The following is a 21063-nucleotide window of genomic DNA, read 5'->3' on the forward strand; positions in this document are numbered from 1 at the left end:
ATGACTAGACTATGACTAGACTATGACTAGACTATGACTAGACTATGACTAGACTATGACTAGACTATGACTAGACTATGACTAGACTATGACTAGACTATGACTAGACTATGACTAGACTATGACTAGACTATGACTAGACTATGACTAGACTATGACTAGACTATGACTAGACTATGACTAGACTATGACTAGACTATGACTAGACTATGACTAGACTATGACTAGACTATGACTAGACTATGACTAGACTATGACTAGACTATGACTAGACTATGACTAGACTATGACTAGACTATGACTAGACTATGACTAGACTATGACTAGACTATGACTAGACTATGACTAGACTATGACTAGACTATGACTAGACTATGACTAGACTATGACTAGACTATGACTAGACTATGACTAGACTATGACTAGACTATGACTAGACTATGACTAGACTATGACTAGACTATGACTAGACTATGACTAGACTATGACTAGACTATGACTAGACTATGACTAGACTATGACTAGACTATGACTAGACTATGACTAGACTATGACTAGACTATGACTAGACTATGACTAGAATGGTTTTATTTATTTTTGTTTTTAAGATAAAGTAACTTTATTATGAACATTTCCTTTTAATAATAAAAACAAAATTTGTCTGTCCTTTTAAAATTTAATATGAAGTGTTTATTTTGAGTGTTTAATTGCACTTAATCTATTATTTATTTAAGTAATTTGTTAAATAAACATTAATTTATATTTTCTTTGTATTTTTTTTACTTACAGCCTGAATTTCTAATGGGAAGTTTTGGAATAATTGGACAGTTATAAACACATTTAAAATGTTTACTCTACGAAAACAAATGGCATGCGTTTCTGCAACAGCTATTAAATAAAAACGAACAAAATCAACCGGTTATTTTAATCTAATTAATAAAGCAAATATTTAGATAATGAAAAGCAGCAACAAAAATTAACTTAAACATAAAACAAAGTTCATTAAGTGCGGAAGAATAGAGAATCATTTGTTTATGAAAACTTTCGTTCACACATCATTACGAAACAGAAATTAAGAACGATAAACACATTCTTTTTTTTCTTTTAAATAAACGAATTTCTAGAATAATAAGTGAAAAAAGAATTTGGAAAATTGGTGTTGAGAAACATTTAATTTTTTTTTTTATAAAAAAAATAATTGAAATAAAACGTAAAAATATAAAAAACATTCAAAATTACGTCGTATCACCCACCCACACCCAAAGTCAAACAAAACCCGGCCAACATGGACAACAGTTCAGGGCCGGGATTTGATGATGAACCACCGCCAGAGCCACGAGATGGCTGGATACTGGTGCGCGTACATGTGCCCGAATTAAATGTCTACAAGTGTCTGCAATTTCCCTCCGACAAATTGGTCTGGGATGTTAAACAACAAGTATTAGCCTCATTACCAAAGGTGAGTGGAATTTGTGCCAGTTCATTTAATTAAATTTTTAATTACACAATAGTTGAAAGATATAGTTTGTAAATGAATGTTTATATAGAGAACTATTTGATTTATAATTTAACAAATTGCTTTTTGTATATAATTTTTTCATTTAATCATTAGTAAATTACAGTGTGTTGTTGAAAAAGAGAACTTTAATAAATAAATTATGATTTCAAGCAAAATCTTGATATTTTGAAAACAAATTTTTACAACTCACTGTATAAACTTTTATCGTTTTCAATTAGAGAAAGTATGTCCAGACAAATGAACCATTAAACAAATAGTGATTATTATTTCTAGTTTTTTGTTTTTAAGTTTTAATTTCCTGTAAAATTTATAAAATTCCACATCATTGAATCCCATGTGTATTTAGAGTGATGTCATTTTAATGATTATTATTTTTTTTATTTAACTTCTATTTCATTTAGCATTTGTAAACATTATATAATAATAACTACATACATTTTATCAATAATAAACTATTTATATTAAAAAGAAACAAAACTATAAATTTAAACATGTTGGGAAATTCCAGTTAAATATCATTTCAATATTTAAATCAAGCAGAAATATTATTATTTTTATCTAACATAAAGCCCTAGCAACAAAAATCTAGTCAGGAATATTTAAAATTTTCAGTTTTCTTTATAAAATCGTATTTCAATTATTTTCTAACCTTAAGAAATTCTCCAAATTCCCTTAAATTTTTTACAACTCATTCTACAAAGCTTTTCATAGACTATTGTAAATTTAAATTATCTCTTTTGTTTGGTTTCCCCGCGGTGCGTATTATCATTATTAATTTATTGAGTGAATGATTGATAAGATTATATTTTTACACACATATAGATTGATAATTGTAAATCATTGTACCATTGACAAGTGTGTGAATTCAATTTAGTGCGTGAATATCTGCCTGAACGAAATTAATTTGTGCGATAAGTAGTAAGTAGTTGTAGAAATTTCCATATTGGCTTTTATTTGCTGTAATAAATTAGAAATTTTATAAAATACTTCAAACTAAAACAATGAAGAAATTGTAGACGAGCATGGTCGACCATACAATACTGCCTGCTATATAAACTAGACTCATGTCTTTTCTATACATGAAACTTTCTATTGCTCTACATAAAAGAATTTGATCTATCCTATAGATGAGACTCGTTCTTGTTCTATATACGGGACTTTGGTCTACTTTATAAACTAGTCTTTGGTTTGTTCTATGGATAAGACTCTGAGGATGAGACTTTGATCTAAGGATGAGACTTTGGCCAGATTTTCGTCTGCTCTAAACTTTAGTATCTTCTATAGAAGAGAATTTAGACTCCTGTAGGATAGAAGAGACCTTGATCTTCTCAATAGGCAAGACATTGGTTTTATTTATTAACTTTAGTATCCTCTATAGACAAGACTTTAGACTCCTGTAGGATAGAAGAGACTTTGGTCTTCTCAATTGGCAAGACTTTGGTTTTAACTCCTATACATAAGAGACTTTGCTCTTCTCTATAGACAAGACACTGGTTTGAACTATATACAAGTCTACTTTATAGGCCAGACTTTCGTCTGCTCTATAGACGAAACTTTAAACTTCTATAGGATAGACAAGACTTTGGTTTTATCTATAGACAAGTCTTTAGACTCCTGTAAAACAGAAGTGACTTTGCTCTGCTCTATAGACAAGACTCTGATTTGTTCTATAGACAAGACTCTGATTTGCTCTATAGACAAGTCTACTTTATAGGCCAGACTTTCGTCTGCTCTATAGAAAAAACTTTAGTCTCTTCTATAGAAAAAACTTTAGTCTCCCCTATAGACGAGAGTTTTAACTCCTCTATAGACAAGACTTTAGTCAACTTTTTAGCCCAGACTTTCATCTGATCTATAGACAAAACTTTAGTCTCCTCTATAGACGAGACTTTTGACTCATCCGCGATATACGGGACTTTGATCTCATCTACGACAGAAAAGCCTTTGGTCTCCTCTACGACAGATCAGTCCTCCACGATAGATGAGACTTCGGTCTCATCCACCATTGACGAGACTCTCCTTCACGATAGAGACTTTGGTCTCCTCTACAACAGACGATACGTAGGTCTTCTATACGATAGACGAGATTTTGGTCTCCACTACAATAGACGATACTTTGGTCTCTTCTACTATAGACGAGACTTTGGTCTACTCTAAGATAAACATGACTTTGGTATCCTCTACAACATACGAGACTTTGGTCTACTCTACGACAGAAAGAGACATTGGTCTCCTTTACGACAAATGATGCTTTAGTCTACTCTAAGATAGACAAGACTTTGTTATTCTCTCCGATAGACGAGACATTGGTCTCCACTACGATAGACGATGCTTTGGTCTCCTCTACCATAGACGAGACTTTTGTCTCCACTACAATAGACGATACTTTTATCTCTTCTACGATAGACGTGATTTTGGTATCCACTACGATAGACGAGACATTGATCTCCTCTAAGATAGAAGAGACTTTAGTCTTCAATACGATAGACGATACATTGGTCTCCTTTACGATAGATGAGATTTTAGTCTACTCTAAGATAGACAAAACTTTGGTCTCCACTACGATAGACGATGCTTTGGTCTCCTCTACGGTAGACAAGATTTTGGTCTCCTCTAAGATAGAAGAGACTTTGTTCTCCTCTACCATGGACGAGACTTTGGTCTCCACTACAATAGACGATACTTTTATCTCTTCTTCGATAGACGATGCTTTGGTCTCCTCTAAGATAGAAGAGACTTTGGTATCCTCTGCTATAGAAGAGACTTTGGTCTCCTCTACCATAGACGAGACTTTTGTCTCCACTACAATAGAATATACTTGTATCTCTTCTACGATAGACGAGATTTTGGTCTCCACTACGATAGACGAGACATTGGTCTCCTCTAAGATAGAAGAGACTTCAGTCTCCACTTTACGATAGTTGAGACTTTAGTCTACTCTAAGATAGACAAGACTTTGGTATCCTCTCCAATAGAAGATAATTTTTTCTCCTCTCCGATAGACGAGACTTTGATCTTCACTACGATAGACGAGACATTGGTCTCCACTACGATAGAAGAGACTTTGGTCTTCTCTACCATAGACGAGACTTTTGTCTCCTCTAAGATAGAAGATACTTTGGTATCCTTTGGTCTCCACTACGATATACTTCTTTTCGGTAGACGAGACTTTGGTCTCCTCTATGATAAACGAGACTTTGGTCTCCTCTACGATAGACGAGAACTTGTTATCTTTTGCGATAGACGATAGTTTGGTCTCCACTACCATAGACCAGACTTTGGTCACCTCTACAGTAGACCAGACTTTGATCTGCTCTACGGTAGACCAGACTTTGGTCTCCTCTACGATAGACGAGACTTTGGCCTCTTCTACAATAGAGGAGACTTTGGCCTCCGCTAAGATAGAAGAGACGTTGGTCTTCTGTACGATAGAAGAGACTTTGGTCTCCTCTACGACAGAAGATACTTTGGTCTTCTATACCATACACGAGACTTTGGTCTCCTCTACGGTAGACCAGAATTTGGTATCCTCTGCGATATACGAGACTTTGGACTCTTCTACAATAAAGGAGACTTTAGTCGCCTCTACAATATACGAGACTTTGGTATTCTCAACAATAGACGACTGTTTGGTCTCCTCTATATATTTACAATTCTATTTTTGATTTCGATTTGCGGAAGCCGTGTCGTGGCTCTATAATACGGAGTAGTAGCTTGTATATCACACTTTCCAGAAATATTCCATTTGAAATCTTAAAGACTTTAGTTAGGTTTCGGAATAAGCACCAATGTCTGCTTTTTTCAACCTTCTGGGAACACAAATGTTTCCAGACAACTATTGAATACTTTGATTGACATGCCTGATGCATTTAAATTCACCATTTTGGAACAACTAATAGTTCGACTTTCTGTTTCTATTTCCCATGTATTGAAGTGACCAGCAATGATTTTGAATGTGTAAAGTTTCAAATTGCTATTTGTTGCGATAAGTGCGTAGCAACTTTATATGTAAACGTCTCAAATATAAGCTCTTTTCTGTATTTCACGCTTTCCCCACGCTCATATTGCAGCTTTGTCAGTTTCCTCTTTAATCCAAACATTATTATGTAGGTTCCTATATTGTTCACGTATGATGACGACCAGTTTTTCAATTGTTGTGCGAAATCACGTACTATGTCAATATGAAATTTGATGAAGTCTTGTTTAAAAATGAGACATTTTCCGCTACCCAAAACCGCGGCTCTAACTTTTACGATTTAAAGAACTTTACGACCTTTGTAACCTTTGATAGGCTTATAACTGCAGAATTTGTGCCGCCATTCTTTAGATCAGTAACTTCCAGATTTTCGCTTTTTGTGGTTGATTCCTGTTTGAATCTGATTCCAGTTTTCCACGTTTTTTATATCCAAGATTTTTATTTGAATCCAATCGAAGATTTGATTGATGGAATAATAGTGTTTATCCACGACATAGCTTGAGGATAACTTTACCTTGAACAATGTACCATTAATCTATAGTTAGTTAAACTCCACTTAAACTCTTATCCATAAACTGCACCTTTTCAAATCTCTTATATTTGGAATTTCTGCTCTAGTTTATCATTTCGTTTTATACACAATTTGTTTTTTGTACCTTAAACCATTGATGTTTTGCCGCTTTTATTTAAAACATTTTTCAATAATCAAGTTTTTATTTGAGATTTTTTTTTCACTTTTTGGTAGTGAACATTCTCAAGCGGTTCTGGTGCGGTGTTTACGTTTTCGTTAAATTCTTTTTTTTTTTGTTCATTTTTTTTTATATCTCAGTATTGTTTTTCACTCAAATTAATGTTGTTTTGTGGGTGGTTTGATTTGATTTCGTACAAAATTGTTTTCAATTTCATAAATGAGAAGAAAAAAATTGTTTGAAAATCGTGTTGGCGTTATATGTGGTACCTACCGGTTTCAATTGACAAGCGAGTTTAGTTATTTTTTATGTATGAAAAATAAATTCTATTGCATTTTTGTGTGCAAGAATTATTTACTTGAATAGTGATTTTAATAGTTTGTTTTTAGTTTTTTTCTTAATTAAATTCCTTAACAAATTGTCCGAAAACAGTAGTGGCATGAAAAAAGTGTTGCAAATGTATTGCAACTAATTTAGAGAACATTTGTTTTATTATTTGCCTTAGTCAGTGGTGTGTAATTTTAATTTAATTGTTGAAACGTGTTTTTCCTTTCTCGCTCGCAAAACAAAAATTAATTGTTTAAGTTGTTAAAAATCATGTTTAACACAATGTTGCCACAATAATGTAAACGTGAACATTAGCGCCCCTTTAACAAAACAAAATTGATATTTTTGCTTCTCTTCTCTTAGAAATTATTTATAGTAAATACCCTACAGCAGGAATTGCTGGAACATAAAATAGACTGGTTTTGAAGACACTAAAATTTAATGTTTTCAACAGAAAAAGGAACAAGTAAAATAATAAGGCTACAGCTTAAATTTGTATTTTGTTACTTTTCAAAGCAGAGTAATCTCAATTCGTCTTTGCCGTTAATACTTAACATTTTCTTTAACTCTTATAATAATTTAATTGATAACAATAGTTACCTAAGAATTCAAACATACATAAATATTATTACTGATAAAAAAAAGTAAACGATAAGTACGTTTAACTTTAAAGCAAATAGTTTAAAAACCCTGAGCATGATTTAACAGCCTTCTTTGAATGGGATTTCACTCATATTAAACTCAAGAACACCTCTTTTATTAAATTTCATGTCTAATAAATTACAAATCTCCTATATTTCGATCACTCATTCATTCATAATATAATTTTAATGGCAAAATGCTTATTTCAACCAGAAACTACACTTTTCAATTTCAATACAATAATCAATCACTTATTTAGACATCAGTCATTCATTCATCATTTGATCTATTTACATATTCAATATTTGTATGCTTTGACTACTTTATTGTCCGTCAGTCTGGCTGGCTGTCTACTGCTTTTCAGTCATACATTAATGTGTGGGTTGTTTTCAAGTAACTTATTTTTTAACTTCCGTTTGTTGGTAGTTTATTGGCTGCTGTATTAGTGGTCTTAAGAAAATATTAGGGCAATTCGCTTACTGTCGTAAAAATATGATTATACTGCAGCTATATAACTAGACTATGACTAGACTATGACTAGACTATGACTAGACTATGACTAGACTATGACTAGACTATGACTAGACTATGACTAGACTATGACTAGACTATGACTAGACTATGACTAGACTATGACTAGACTATGACTAGACTATGACTAGACTATGACTAGACTATGACTAGACTATGACTAGACTATGACTAGACTATGACTAGACTATGACTAGACTATGACTAGACTATGACTAGACTATGACTAGACTATGACTAGACTATGACTAGACTATGACTAGACTATGACTAGACTATGACTAGACTATGACTAGACTATGACTAGACTATGACTAGACTATGACTAGACTATGACTAGACTATGACTAGACTATGACTAGACTATGACTAGACTATGACTAGACTATGACTAGACTATGACTAGACTATGACTAGACTATGACTAGACTATGACTAGACTATGACTAGACTATGACTAGACTATGACTAGACTATGACTAGACTATGACTAGACTATGACTAGACTATGACTAGACTATGACTAGACTATGACTAGACTATGACTAGACTATGACTAGACTATGACTAGACTATGACTAGACTATGACTAGACTATGACTAGACTATGACTAGACTATGACTAGACTATGACTAGACTATGACTAGACTATGACTAGACTATGACTAGACTATGACTAGACTATGACTAGACTATGACTAGACTATGACTAGACTATGACTAGACTATGACTAGACTATGACTAGACTATGACTAGACTATGACTAGACTATGACTAGACTATGACTAGACTATGACTAGACTATGACTAGACTATGACTAGACTATGACTAGACTATGACTAGACTATGACTAGACTATGACTAGACTATGACTAGACTATGACTAGACTATGACTAGACTATGACTAGACTATGACTAGACTATGACTAGACTATGACTAGACTATGACTAGACTATGACTAGACTATGACTAGACTATGACTAGACTATGACTAGACTATGACTAGACTATGACTAGACTATGACTAGACTATGACTAGACTATGACTAGACTATGACTAGACTATGACTAGACTATGACTAGACTATGACTAGACTATGACTAGACTATGACTAGACTATGACTAGACTATGACTAGACTATGACTAGACTATGACTAGACTATGACTAGACTATGACTAGACTATGACTAGACTATGACTAGACTATGACTAGACTATGACTAGACTATGACTAGACTATGACTAGACTATGACTAGACTATGACTAGACTATGACTAGACTATGACTAGACTATGACTAGACTATGACTAGACTATGACTAGACTATGACTAGACTATGACTAGACTATGACTAGACTATGACTAGACTATGACTAGACTATGACTAGACTATGACTAGACTATGACTAGACTATGACTAGACTATGACTAGACTATGACTAGACTATGACTAGACTATGACTAGACTATGACTAGACTATGACTAGACTATGACTAGACTATGACTAGACTATGACTAGACTATGACTAGACTATGACTAGACTATGACTAGACTATGACTAGACTATGACTAGACTATGACTAGACTATGACTAGACTATGACTAGACTATGACTAGACTATGACTAGACTATGACTAGACTATGACTAGACTATGACTAGACTATGACTAGACTATGACTAGACTATGACTAGACTATGACTAGACTATGACTAGACTATGACTAGACTATGACTAGACTATGACTAGACTATGACTAGACTATGACTAGACTATGACTAGACTATGACTAGACTATGACTAGACTATGACTAGACTATGACTAGACTATGACTAGACTATGACTAGACTATGACTAGACTATGACTAGACTATGACTAGACTATGACTAGACTATGACTAGACTATGACTAGACTATGACTAGACTATGACTAGACTATGACTAGACTATGACTAGACTATGACTAGACTATGACTAGACTATGACTAGACTATGACTAGACTATGACTAGACTATGACTAGACTATGACTAGACTATGACTAGACTATGACTAGACTATGACTAGACTATGACTAGACTATGACTAGACTATGACTAGACTATGACTAGACTATGACTAGACTATGACTAGACTATGACTAGACTATGACTAGACTATGACTAGACTATGACTAGACTATGACTAGACTATGACTAGACTATGACTAGACTATGACTAGACTATGACTAGACTATGACTAGACTATGACTAGACTATGACTAGACTATGACTAGACTATGACTAGACTATGACTAGACTATGACTAGACTATGACTAGACTATGACTAGACTATGACTAGACTATGACTAGACTATGACTAGACTATGACTAGACTATGACTAGACTATGACTAGACTATGACTAGACTATGACTAGACTATGACTAGACTATGACTAGACTATGACTAGACTATGACTAGACTATGACTAGACTATGACTAGACTATGACTAGACTATGACTAGACTATGACTAGACTATGACTAGACTATGACTAGACTATGACTAGACTATGACTAGACTATGACTAGACTATGACTAGACTATGACTAGACTATGACTAGACTATGACTAGACTATGACTAGACTATGACTAGACTATGACTAGACTATGACTAGACTATGACTAGACTATGACTAGACTATGACTAGACTATGACTAGACTATGACTAGACTATGACTAGACTATGACTAGACTATGACTAGACTATGACTAGACTATGACTAGACTATGACTAGACTATGACTAGACTATGACTAGACTATGACTAGACTATGACTAGACTATGACTAGACTATGACTAGACTATGACTAGACTATGACTAGACTATGACTAGACTATGACTAGACTATGACTAGACTATGACTAGACTATGACTAGACTATGACTAGACTATGACTAGACTATGACTAGACTATGACTAGACTATGACTAGACTATGACTAGACTATGACTAGACTATGACTAGACTATGACTAGACTATGACTAGACTATGACTAGACTATGACTAGACTATGACTAGACTATGACTAGACTATGACTAGACTATGACTAGACTATGACTAGACTATGACTAGACTATGACTAGACTATGACTAGACTATGACTAGACTATGACTAGACTATGACTAGACTATGACTAGACTATGACTAGACTATGACTAGACTATGACTAGACTATGACTAGACTATGACTAGACTATGACTAGACTATGACTAGACTATGACTAGACTATGACTAGACTATGACTAGACTATGACTAGACTATGACTAGACTATGACTAGACTATGACTAGACTATGACTAGACTATGACTAGACTATGACTAGACTATGACTAGACTATGACTAGACTATGACTAGACTATGACTAGACTATGACTAGACTATGACTAGACTATGACTAGACTATGACTAGACTATGACTAGACTATGACTAGACTATGACTAGACTATGACTAGACTATGACTAGACTATGACTAGACTATGACTAGACTATGACTAGACTATGACTAGACTATGACTAGACTATGACTAGACTATGACTAGACTATGACTAGACTATGACTAGACTATGACTAGACTATGACTAGACTATGACTAGACTATGACTAGACTATGACTAGACTATGACTAGACTATGACTAGACTATGACTAGACTATGACTAGACTATGACTAGACTATGACTAGACTATGACTAGACTATGACTAGACTATGACTAGACTATGACTAGACTATGACTAGACTATGACTAGACTATGACTAGACTATGACTAGACTATGACTAGACTATGACTAGACTATGACTAGACTATGACTAGACTATGACTAGACTATGACTAGACTATGACTAGACTATGACTAGACTATGACTAGACTATGACTAGACTATGACTAGACTATGACTAGACTATGACTAGACTATGACTAGACTATGACTAGACTATGACTAGACTATGACTAGACTATGACTAGACTATGACTAGACTATGACTAGACTATGACTAGACTATGACTAGACTATGACTAGACTATGACTAGACTATGACTAGACTATGACTAGACTATGACTAGACTATGACTAGACTATGACTAGACTATGACTAGACTATGACTATGAGACTATGTCAATTCAATGACTAAAAAATGTTCCAAAAAATGTGAACACCTTTAATATATTCTTTCAGTTGTGATTGCTTGTTCAAACTTAGTTTTCTCTGTCTATCTTTATTTAACGCTACCTCTAAAGCAAAACGTGTGTTTAACAATTAACCAAACACAAATGCTAATTTCAAAGTGTGGGGTTTATCAAAAACTTGTTAGTTTTTGTACTTCTAATGTAAAGATTATTATGCAAACATTTGTTTTTGTTTTTTTTGTATATGTAATTAAATTCCTATTACATACTGTTGATCGAACTACCACAACATGAAGTTTACACTTGGTATGTCTTAAATATAGGCGATTTATCAGAATTATAAATGAATTATAAAAACAATCCATTACAAAACTTTACAAGCCTGTTAAAACAGGTTAATTTCTTTAGACATTGTCGGCCAGAGATAATGGCTTAATATGAATTTGTTTTAGGGGAAAAAGTTAAGCAGATTGGGACTGTGATTAATTAGAAAATGTTGGGATAACGAATGTCTAAGTCAAGTTTATGTTTAATCTTGGAATTAAGTATGAAGTTTAAGTTTTGAAGAAATAAGTTTGTATTGTAAGATAAATAGATAATATAATTGAAAGTTATGGCTTTGTTTTTCTATATGAAGTAATTACTTTTTATTTGATTTGCCATGTTTAATATCTAATATTTATTTATTATAAATTTATTTCATTTATTTGTATGTTTTAAGTATATTTTTATCTCTTCTTTAAACCCGAGATTAATTTTCCTATAAATCTTTATGTTTTTTTATTTTATATTTTTTTTTAATCCATGAGATGCAGCCATTTCATACAAGAGCAGAATATTTTTTTTAATATAAATTTCTATACGATTAGCAACAAATCACGTTTTCAATTACAATTTAATTAAATACTAAAAATAACAGTAAATAGAAATTTAATTGAAAAAAAAGTTTGTTATAGATAAATCCACAATAAAAGAAAGTAAATGTTCTTGAGAAAGGCTGGGTTACAGAAAATACACATTATTAGTAGATGATTAAAAGATATAAATGGCGTAATATGGGTATTAAAAGGAAAATTTGGTAGAATTTTTGAAATGACTTATAAGCTTCTAGGTTCATTCCACAAGAATAACCACCCTCTTGTGAAATGAACCTAGAGGCCGAAAATTTATTTCGGCGAACACTACAGGTCGATGATTTTTGACTTCTTTTGGTCCGAATAAGATGATTTGGAGACCAACGACATTTGGAAGTCGCTACGTGTCACACAGCTCATGATACATTGGACATTCTGCAAGAGCGTTTTGAGGGCTTGGTCATTTCACGTGGTGGTGATGTGAACTGGCCACCGATATCGTGCGATTTGACCCCGTTAGACTTTTTCTTGTGGGATTTTCTTAAGTCAAAGGTCTATGCGAATGTTTTTTTTTCTCATTTAATGATTGGAAGCTTAATGAAAACCCCTTTATAATATATTGAACCTTTCTAAAGCCTTTTGGAAAATTGTTTCCTGATGATCTTGCCGAATTAAAATTTTGTTTCCCAAAATATGCCTTGTGATAAAAACAAACTTTTTATTTGCTGGGTAAAATTTCATTTTCATCAAATTTTTCCAATTCTTCACAAGATTGATGAAGTTATCATATCAATAATTTATGTATATCGTTAACAATATTATCACTACATTAAGCAAATTAATTTATTCTAACACGCATTGTATCTTATATTAGGAATTTCTTAATCAAACAAATTTCTCTACATATTTCTACATAATTATGTACAATATCTCTCAAGGCTTTTTTATTTATCAATAATTTCACTCAATATGAACTGAACTCTGCAGCATACAATGATTGAAATTGTTTTGCTGCTGAACTACAAATGAAATCTATTAACAATTATTCCAGCCAGTGTAGTTTTCTAATTCCAATTTTTTTCCACTTCACATTTCATTGTTATGCTTTAATTAAAGTTTCTTTGTAACTTCTGACAGAAAGTGTTGCTGTTAATTAAATTCTTTGAAATGAAGTGTGAAGGGGAGAAAAAAGTAGAAAGAGTGTGAAAAAAATGCGGTTGGCCGAAGTGTTAGTACAATTAGATAAAAAAAAAACTAACCTATTAAATATGTGCTAATAAACCTAAAGTTTATTGCTCCGATATCACGTTGATTTAATCGCACAATTGATTGAATTGTTTATTATTGCTAGAAATCTATAAAGATAAAGTTCATAGCGAACTACTTAAGTAAACGTATCAATATAGTATGTAAACATAAATGAAGATAAAAATAGTTTTTTTATCGACATAAATATCGATTACAAAAATATTTTTAATCGTTTTTACCACCCATTATTCCCCTGGAGAGTGCCTTGATATAGCATACATATCCTTAGTAATATTGTAACCTAATAAGATATTTAAAATTCTACCATAGCTCCTGTATATCGATTGGAAATATTGTCAACCAGCCGAATCCACACACATGGCGCTTAGATAATGCTCTGTATTTGGTGGGTCCAAAAGGGCCCTATCTCTTATGAGCTGCTGAAATCTGGCCAGTTCATCTCATGAAACCTGTACCGAACGCAACTGATTCGTTTGAAGCGATCATTGACCGAAAAATGCATAGAATCTGCGGCCAGCCGCATGTTGCAATACCTTTTAAAAACTTTCTAGAATGAAGTGGTTGGGAAGTTTTGCATCACCCGCATTATAGTCCGGACCTTGCCCCGTTCGACTACTGTTTTTTTCGATCGATACGCAACGCTCTTGACTCAGATAATAATTTCTTGTCTCCCCATATTTAGAAACTGTTTAATTTTTGAAGTTTTCATTTCAAATAAATGCTGTTTTCCCTAAATTAAAGTTGATTACCTTAATTGCAATGCTGCAGTTGGAAATAATGTCTAAAGTAGGAATGATTAAATGACATCTACGACCTCTACCTTAAGAAAAATATTAGTTTGATCAGGAATGGAAATTACAAGAGCCTGATTCTATGTAGTCGTAGTATCAGGACCAGTTCGAACTAATCTATAAAGTAGTAGTAAACTAGACTACCAACTACACCATGTACTACACTATGAACTAGACTATGAACGTAGTATCGGCAATAGCCAATTGATTCTGCTGATTTAGATGTGTATTATAGGAATATTGACTTCCGGCTTCAAGTAATAATCTCATCATTATTGGCATATTAATGTTCTGTTATTTTAGCGGCGGATATTTTTAATTTTCTATAGAAAATTATATGTCTGCTTGAATTTCTTAAGAAAAATGTATCGATAACTTAAAATTAATTTGACAATTAATCGATAACCATACTTTCCACACAAAATTTATCGATTTATCGAAAATTTATGTTTTTTATAAAAATTTATCAAAGTCATATATTTAATAAAAACAAGTAAGAAATCTATATTCGGCTGTGCCGAATCTTATATACCCTTCACCAAATTATACTTTAAAATAAATTTTTTTAAATATTTTTAGGTAAACAAAATTTTGTTTTAATTGTTTTTCAAATTTTTTTTTTCGAAATTGTTTTTTAATTTTTTTTAAAAAAAGTTTTTCCAAATTTTTTTAAAAAAAAATTTTTAATTTTTTTAAACAATTTATTTATTTATCTCCGTTATTTATGGACCGATATTGCTGATTTTAAATAGCAAACTTCTCGAAAGCATGTCTGACAGAATTATTGAAGATTTGGATCCCGAAGATATCTGGGGTCTTCAGAAAATTGATTTCAACAGACAGACGGACATGGCTTAATCGACTCCGCTATCTATAAGGATCCAGAATATATATACTTTATAGGGTCGGAAATGAAAAATGTAGAAATTACAAACGGAATGACAAACTTATATATACCCTTCTCACGAAGGTGAAGGGTATAAAAACACATCGATAACATAAATTTTCTATAGAAAATTGGTCGATAAATTAAATTTTGTTTAGAAAACTTATCGACAGCTTTTATTTTCTATAAAATATATCTATAATTTATCGATAACTTTTGTTTTTTATAAAAAATTTATCGATAACTTTTATATTACATAAAAAAATTATCGATAACTTTAATTTTCCATAAAAAAATTATCGATAACTCTTATTTTATATAAAAAATTTATCGATAATTTATATTTTCTAAAGTAAATTTATCGATAACTTGTATTTTATATAAACAAATTATCATTAATATTATTAATTATTTAGCCCCAAGTTCATTAAATTGATTTCCTTAGAAATTTATTTTATTTTAAATTATTGATAACTTTTATTTTCCATAGAAAATTTATCGCCAACTTTAATTTTCTTTAGAACATTTTCAATAATTTTATTTTTCTGTAAGAGAATTTATATAACATTTATTTTGTATTGAAAATTTATCGATAACTTTTATTTTATATAAAAAAATGTATCGATATCTTTTATTTTCTATAGAAAATTTATCGATAACTTTTATTTTATATAAAAAAATTATCGAAAACTTTTATTTTCCATAGAAAATGCATCGATAACTTTAATTTTCTTTAGAACATTTTTCAATAATTTTATTTTTCTACAGGAAAATTATCGATAACTTTTATTTTCTACAGAAAAATTATCGATAACTTTTATTATTCATAGAAAATGTATCGATAACTTTAATTTTCTTTAGAACATTTATCGATAACTATTATTTTATATAAACAAATAACTTTTATTTTTCCATAGAAAATTTACCGATAACTTTAATTTTCTTAAGAACATTGAATAATTTTATTTTTCTGTAGGAAAATTATTGATAACTCTAATTTTCTATAGAAAATTTATCGATAACTTTTATTTTCCATAGAAAAATTATTGATAACATTAATTTTTTATATAAAATTTATCAATAATTTAATTTTCTATAGAAAATTATCGATAACTTTTATTTTTAATAGAAAATTTATCGATGACTTTTATTTTCTATAGAAAATTTGTTGATAACTATAATTTTATATAAAAAAAATTAACGATAACTATTATTTTGTATAGAAAATTTACCGATAACATATAGTTTCTATAGAAAATTCATAAATAACTTTTATTTCTAATAAAATATTTATCGATAACTTAAATTTTTTGTAGAAAATTTTTCAATAGTTTTATTTTTAATAGAAAATTTATCGATAACTTTTATTTGCTATAGAAAATTTATCGATAACTTTTATTTTATATAAAAAAAATTATCGATAATTTTTATTTTATATAAAAAATTATCGAAACATTTATTTTTCATTGAAAATTTTTCAATAATTTTATTTTTATATGAAAAATTTATCGATAACTTTTATTTTCTAAAGAAAATGTATCGATAACTTTTATTTTATGTAAAAAAATTTTCGATGACTTTTATTTTCCATAGAAAATTTATCGATAACTCTTATTTTCTATAGAAAATGTATCGCTAATATATAGTTTGTATAGAAAATTCATCGATAACACTTATATTTATAGAAAATTTGACGATAACTTTAAATTTGTATAGAAAATATATCGATAACTTTAATTTTATTTAGAATAGTTGTCAATAATTAAATTTTTCTATAGGAAAATTGTCGATAACTTTTATTTTCTATAAAAAATTTATCGATAACTTTAATTTTCTTTAGAACATTTTTCAATAACTTTATATTAAGTTTATCGATCTTAGTTTTCCACAGAAAATTTATCGGTAACATTTAAAAAACAAGTAAGAGTACTATATTCGGCCGTGCCGAATCTTAAATACCCTCCACCTAAATATGATGGTATAAAAACTGAAATAATATAAGAATTGTTAGAAAGACTAGTTTACGCAGAAGATATTTTATTTCAAATGTACAAAAAATTGTATCTAATTCAGCAATTTATAACTGAAATTCCTATTAGAACGTATGAAATTTAACAATTTATATACTTAATAATTAGTTAATACGTTTGGATCAACATTTTTCCCTTTTAACCTAAAGTGAAGAAACAGAGTATAAATAAAAAAGGGTATACAAATATATTTAGACAAATTTCAAAATATTTGGTTGAGGGACTTATGTGGGAGCTATGACCTATTATGATTCGATTGTCATAAAATATTTTTACGTGATTTTTATGTATTTATATGAGAGCTGTGGCCAATTATGGACCAATATTCACAAAATTCAGAATTATGATTTTTGAATACAAATTACTGATCTGTGTACTATTTTGGTTTAATATATTGATGCTATGACCTATTATGGTCCTAAGTATTTAAGGGCTATTTTTGTAGAATTTCATATAAACAACGCTATTAACAAGAGTGGACCTTATATGGGAGCTATGCCGAATTATGGACCAATATTTAAAAAATCTTGTAGCACGATTCTTGGATACAAATTACTGGTCGGTGTAAAATTTTGGTTCAGTATAGATTTTTATGGATATTTGTGCAGGTTAATGCGTTTTCCTGAAGTGGTTCTTATATGGAGGCTATGACCAATTATGGGCCTATGATCATAAAATTTGGTACATCGATTTTTGTATATATTGAATAAATTTGTTTTGAATTTCAACCTGATAACTATATTTATAAGAAATTTATGAGGATTTTAGTGATTTTCGGGAGTGGACCTTATATGGGAGCTATGGTTAAATATGGACCGATATTCACAAAATCCTGAAGTATGATTACTGGATACAAATTACTGATCTGTGCGTAATTTCATTTTGATATCGATATGTTTTTAATATTTTTAAGGTTAATATCTTTTTTCGGAAATGGGCTTTATAGGGGAGCTATGACCAATTATCGGCCAATCTACATAAATTTTGGTACAGTGATATCTATGTATATGGGTATTATTTTTGCCGAATTTTAGCATGATAAGGGTATTTATAAGAGATTTATGAGTACTTAACTGATTTTCGGAAGTGTACTTTATATGGGGGCTATGGTCAAATATGGACCGATATTCACAAAATCCAGTACTATGATTTCTAAATATAAACTACGGATGTGTGGGAAATTTTGTTTTGATATTGATATTTTTTAGATATTTATGTAGGTAATTGTGTTTTTCGGAAGTGGTCCTTATATGGGAGCTATAACCAATTATCGGCCGATCTTCATAGAATTAGGTACAGCGATTTTGGTATATATGAGGATTATTTATGTCGAATTTCAACTTGATAGCGACATTTATAAGACATTTATGCTTATTTAAGAGATTTTCGGAAGTGTACTTTATATGGGGGCTATGGTCAAATATGGGCCGATCCACGAAAAATTTTGTAATATAATTTTTTTTACCACGAAACTTATTTTTGCTGAATTTTATATGGATATTCCTATTCTGTAGGCATTTATAGACCATAGAACCATATTTTGGGAAGAAATTTGTATGGGGGCTAGGAGAAATTACTCCTTTTATCATATAAGTAACAAGTGCAAAATTTTATGATATTAGCTGCAATATAATTACAAAAAATGTCCAAAAATATGTGTAAATTATCAATTTTTTTTTGAGGTTGTCCCACATTTTTATTAATAACTTTGGTTCCACTGTACCGATTTCGCTGATTTTCTATACCAAACTGCTTAGGACAATAATAAACATTTTTCTTGCAACTCTACTAAGTTTGTTTGCGTATTTTGGACGTGAGCGTGTTTTACACAGACGGACAGACGGACATGGCTCAATCGACGTAGAATTTCATAAGGATCAATAATATATATACTTTGTTGGGTCTCAGATGAATATTTCTCAATGTTACACACGGAATGACAAACTTATATATACCCTCATTCACCACTTATGGTGGTGGAGGGTATAATAAAAAAATGTTTGTAGTAACAACATAATTTCTTGTTTACCAAATGGGTTAAAAGTACAACTGGAAATTAGCATATCTTAGTAATATCTTTGACCCAAATTTACATTAAATTAATTTCCAATTTAAAACATAATTTTTTTCAACACAATTAGCATAAATAAAACTCTACCTGAGGTTGCATTTGTTTTATTATTATTGGTTTATGCTAACGTTGGTAGTTTAAATTTGTTTTTTTTTTTGCACTTTTGTAAAACTGTCACTTACATTGACATTCAACTTGACGTATTTTTGACATTTTTTTTTGTGTAATTTGAAAAGAAACTACATCAGTTAAAACCTACAAAATACGAGAAGGCTCAATTTGTTAAACAAATTCGTTTTAACATTGTTTTGTATTGACAAACAGCAAATCAATCAGTGAAATGAGTTTTAGCGGTTAAAAGACGACATATTTCGTTTGTTTCGTCGCCATCTTTTTCTATTCGTTTCATTTGTTTGTCAACAGTGGGGCGCCATTATTTTTCTTAATGCTTATTGTTGTTTTTTGTTCTTGTTTGTTTCTCTTTGTAGTTTAGTTTCTAAGACGAAAGTAAAAAATAAATTTTAGAAAAAAACCTTCATTGTAAGAAAATTTCAATTTTGGTCTAGAGTTTAACTGCGAGTATTAAATTTGGCAAATGAATTTGCAGCCGAAACTTAAACCTTCTTTTGTTGTTTGCTTTTTCTGGTTGTAGCTGTGTTTCTGTTCATTTATTCTTGAACTTTATTTGATTGTTGTTGGAAAAACTGTTTATTTCTACTTTTTTTTTTGGCAACTTGCGGTTTATTTTGGCGGATCGTTTTTTTTTTTTTGTTTTGGAAGAAAATAAAGCATACAGCAAAAAACTTAAAACTCCATTGTTTATTGAGGGCGATTATCTGTTTTTGTTGTTGTTTTTTTAGTCACGATTTTTGTGCAAAAACTTTAGATTTTCCATACGTTTTGTTTTTTTCTATGCAGGAAATTGTGTTGTTGCATTTTTAATAGTTGAACTTCTTTGTGTTTTTTCTTCATGATTTTTTTTCTTTTCAGGGTTCATTAAATTGGTGTCTTTGACAACGTGAATTTAGAGTTTTTTTTCTTAAATTTACAGGTTTTAAACTGGGTGGAAAAAACACCCGAAAAGCATAAAGTGTTTTTTTGGCCACGTGCCTTAATTTAGTTATAAATTTGAAAGTTTCTTTTGTACTTTGGTAAAAGTATAACATTTAAAATTGGCTCGTAATTTTGAGGCAAAATAAGGTTACAAATACATAAATTTTAGGTGAATGCTAAGATTTCTTTGGGATTTTTTTATTGATTTTCTCTAGGGCCACAGAAC

The 21063-nt window shown here is 30.9% G+C and overlaps 1 protein-coding gene across 7 annotated transcripts in view; it reads left to right on the plus strand.

Annotated features, from left to right (window-relative positions):
* Nucleotides 1-21063, plus strand: part of Prosap (prosap) — a 322296-nt gene that overhangs the window by 166179 nt on the left and 135054 nt on the right. For all 7 annotated transcript variants that reach the window (XM_065514421.1, XM_065514419.1, XM_065514416.1 and 4 more), the window contains one exon: nt 790-1459. In XM_065514421.1, coding sequence (XP_065370493.1) covers nt 1286-1459 — 174 coding nt within the window. In that variant the 5' untranslated portion in view covers nt 790-1285. The remainder of the gene's footprint in view (nt 1-789; nt 1460-21063) is intronic.

Source organism: Calliphora vicina, chromosome 5, assembly GCF_958450345.1.
Source record: "Calliphora vicina chromosome 5, idCalVici1.1, whole genome shotgun sequence".
Classification (NCBI taxonomy): domain Eukaryota; kingdom Metazoa; phylum Arthropoda; class Insecta; order Diptera; family Calliphoridae; genus Calliphora; species Calliphora vicina.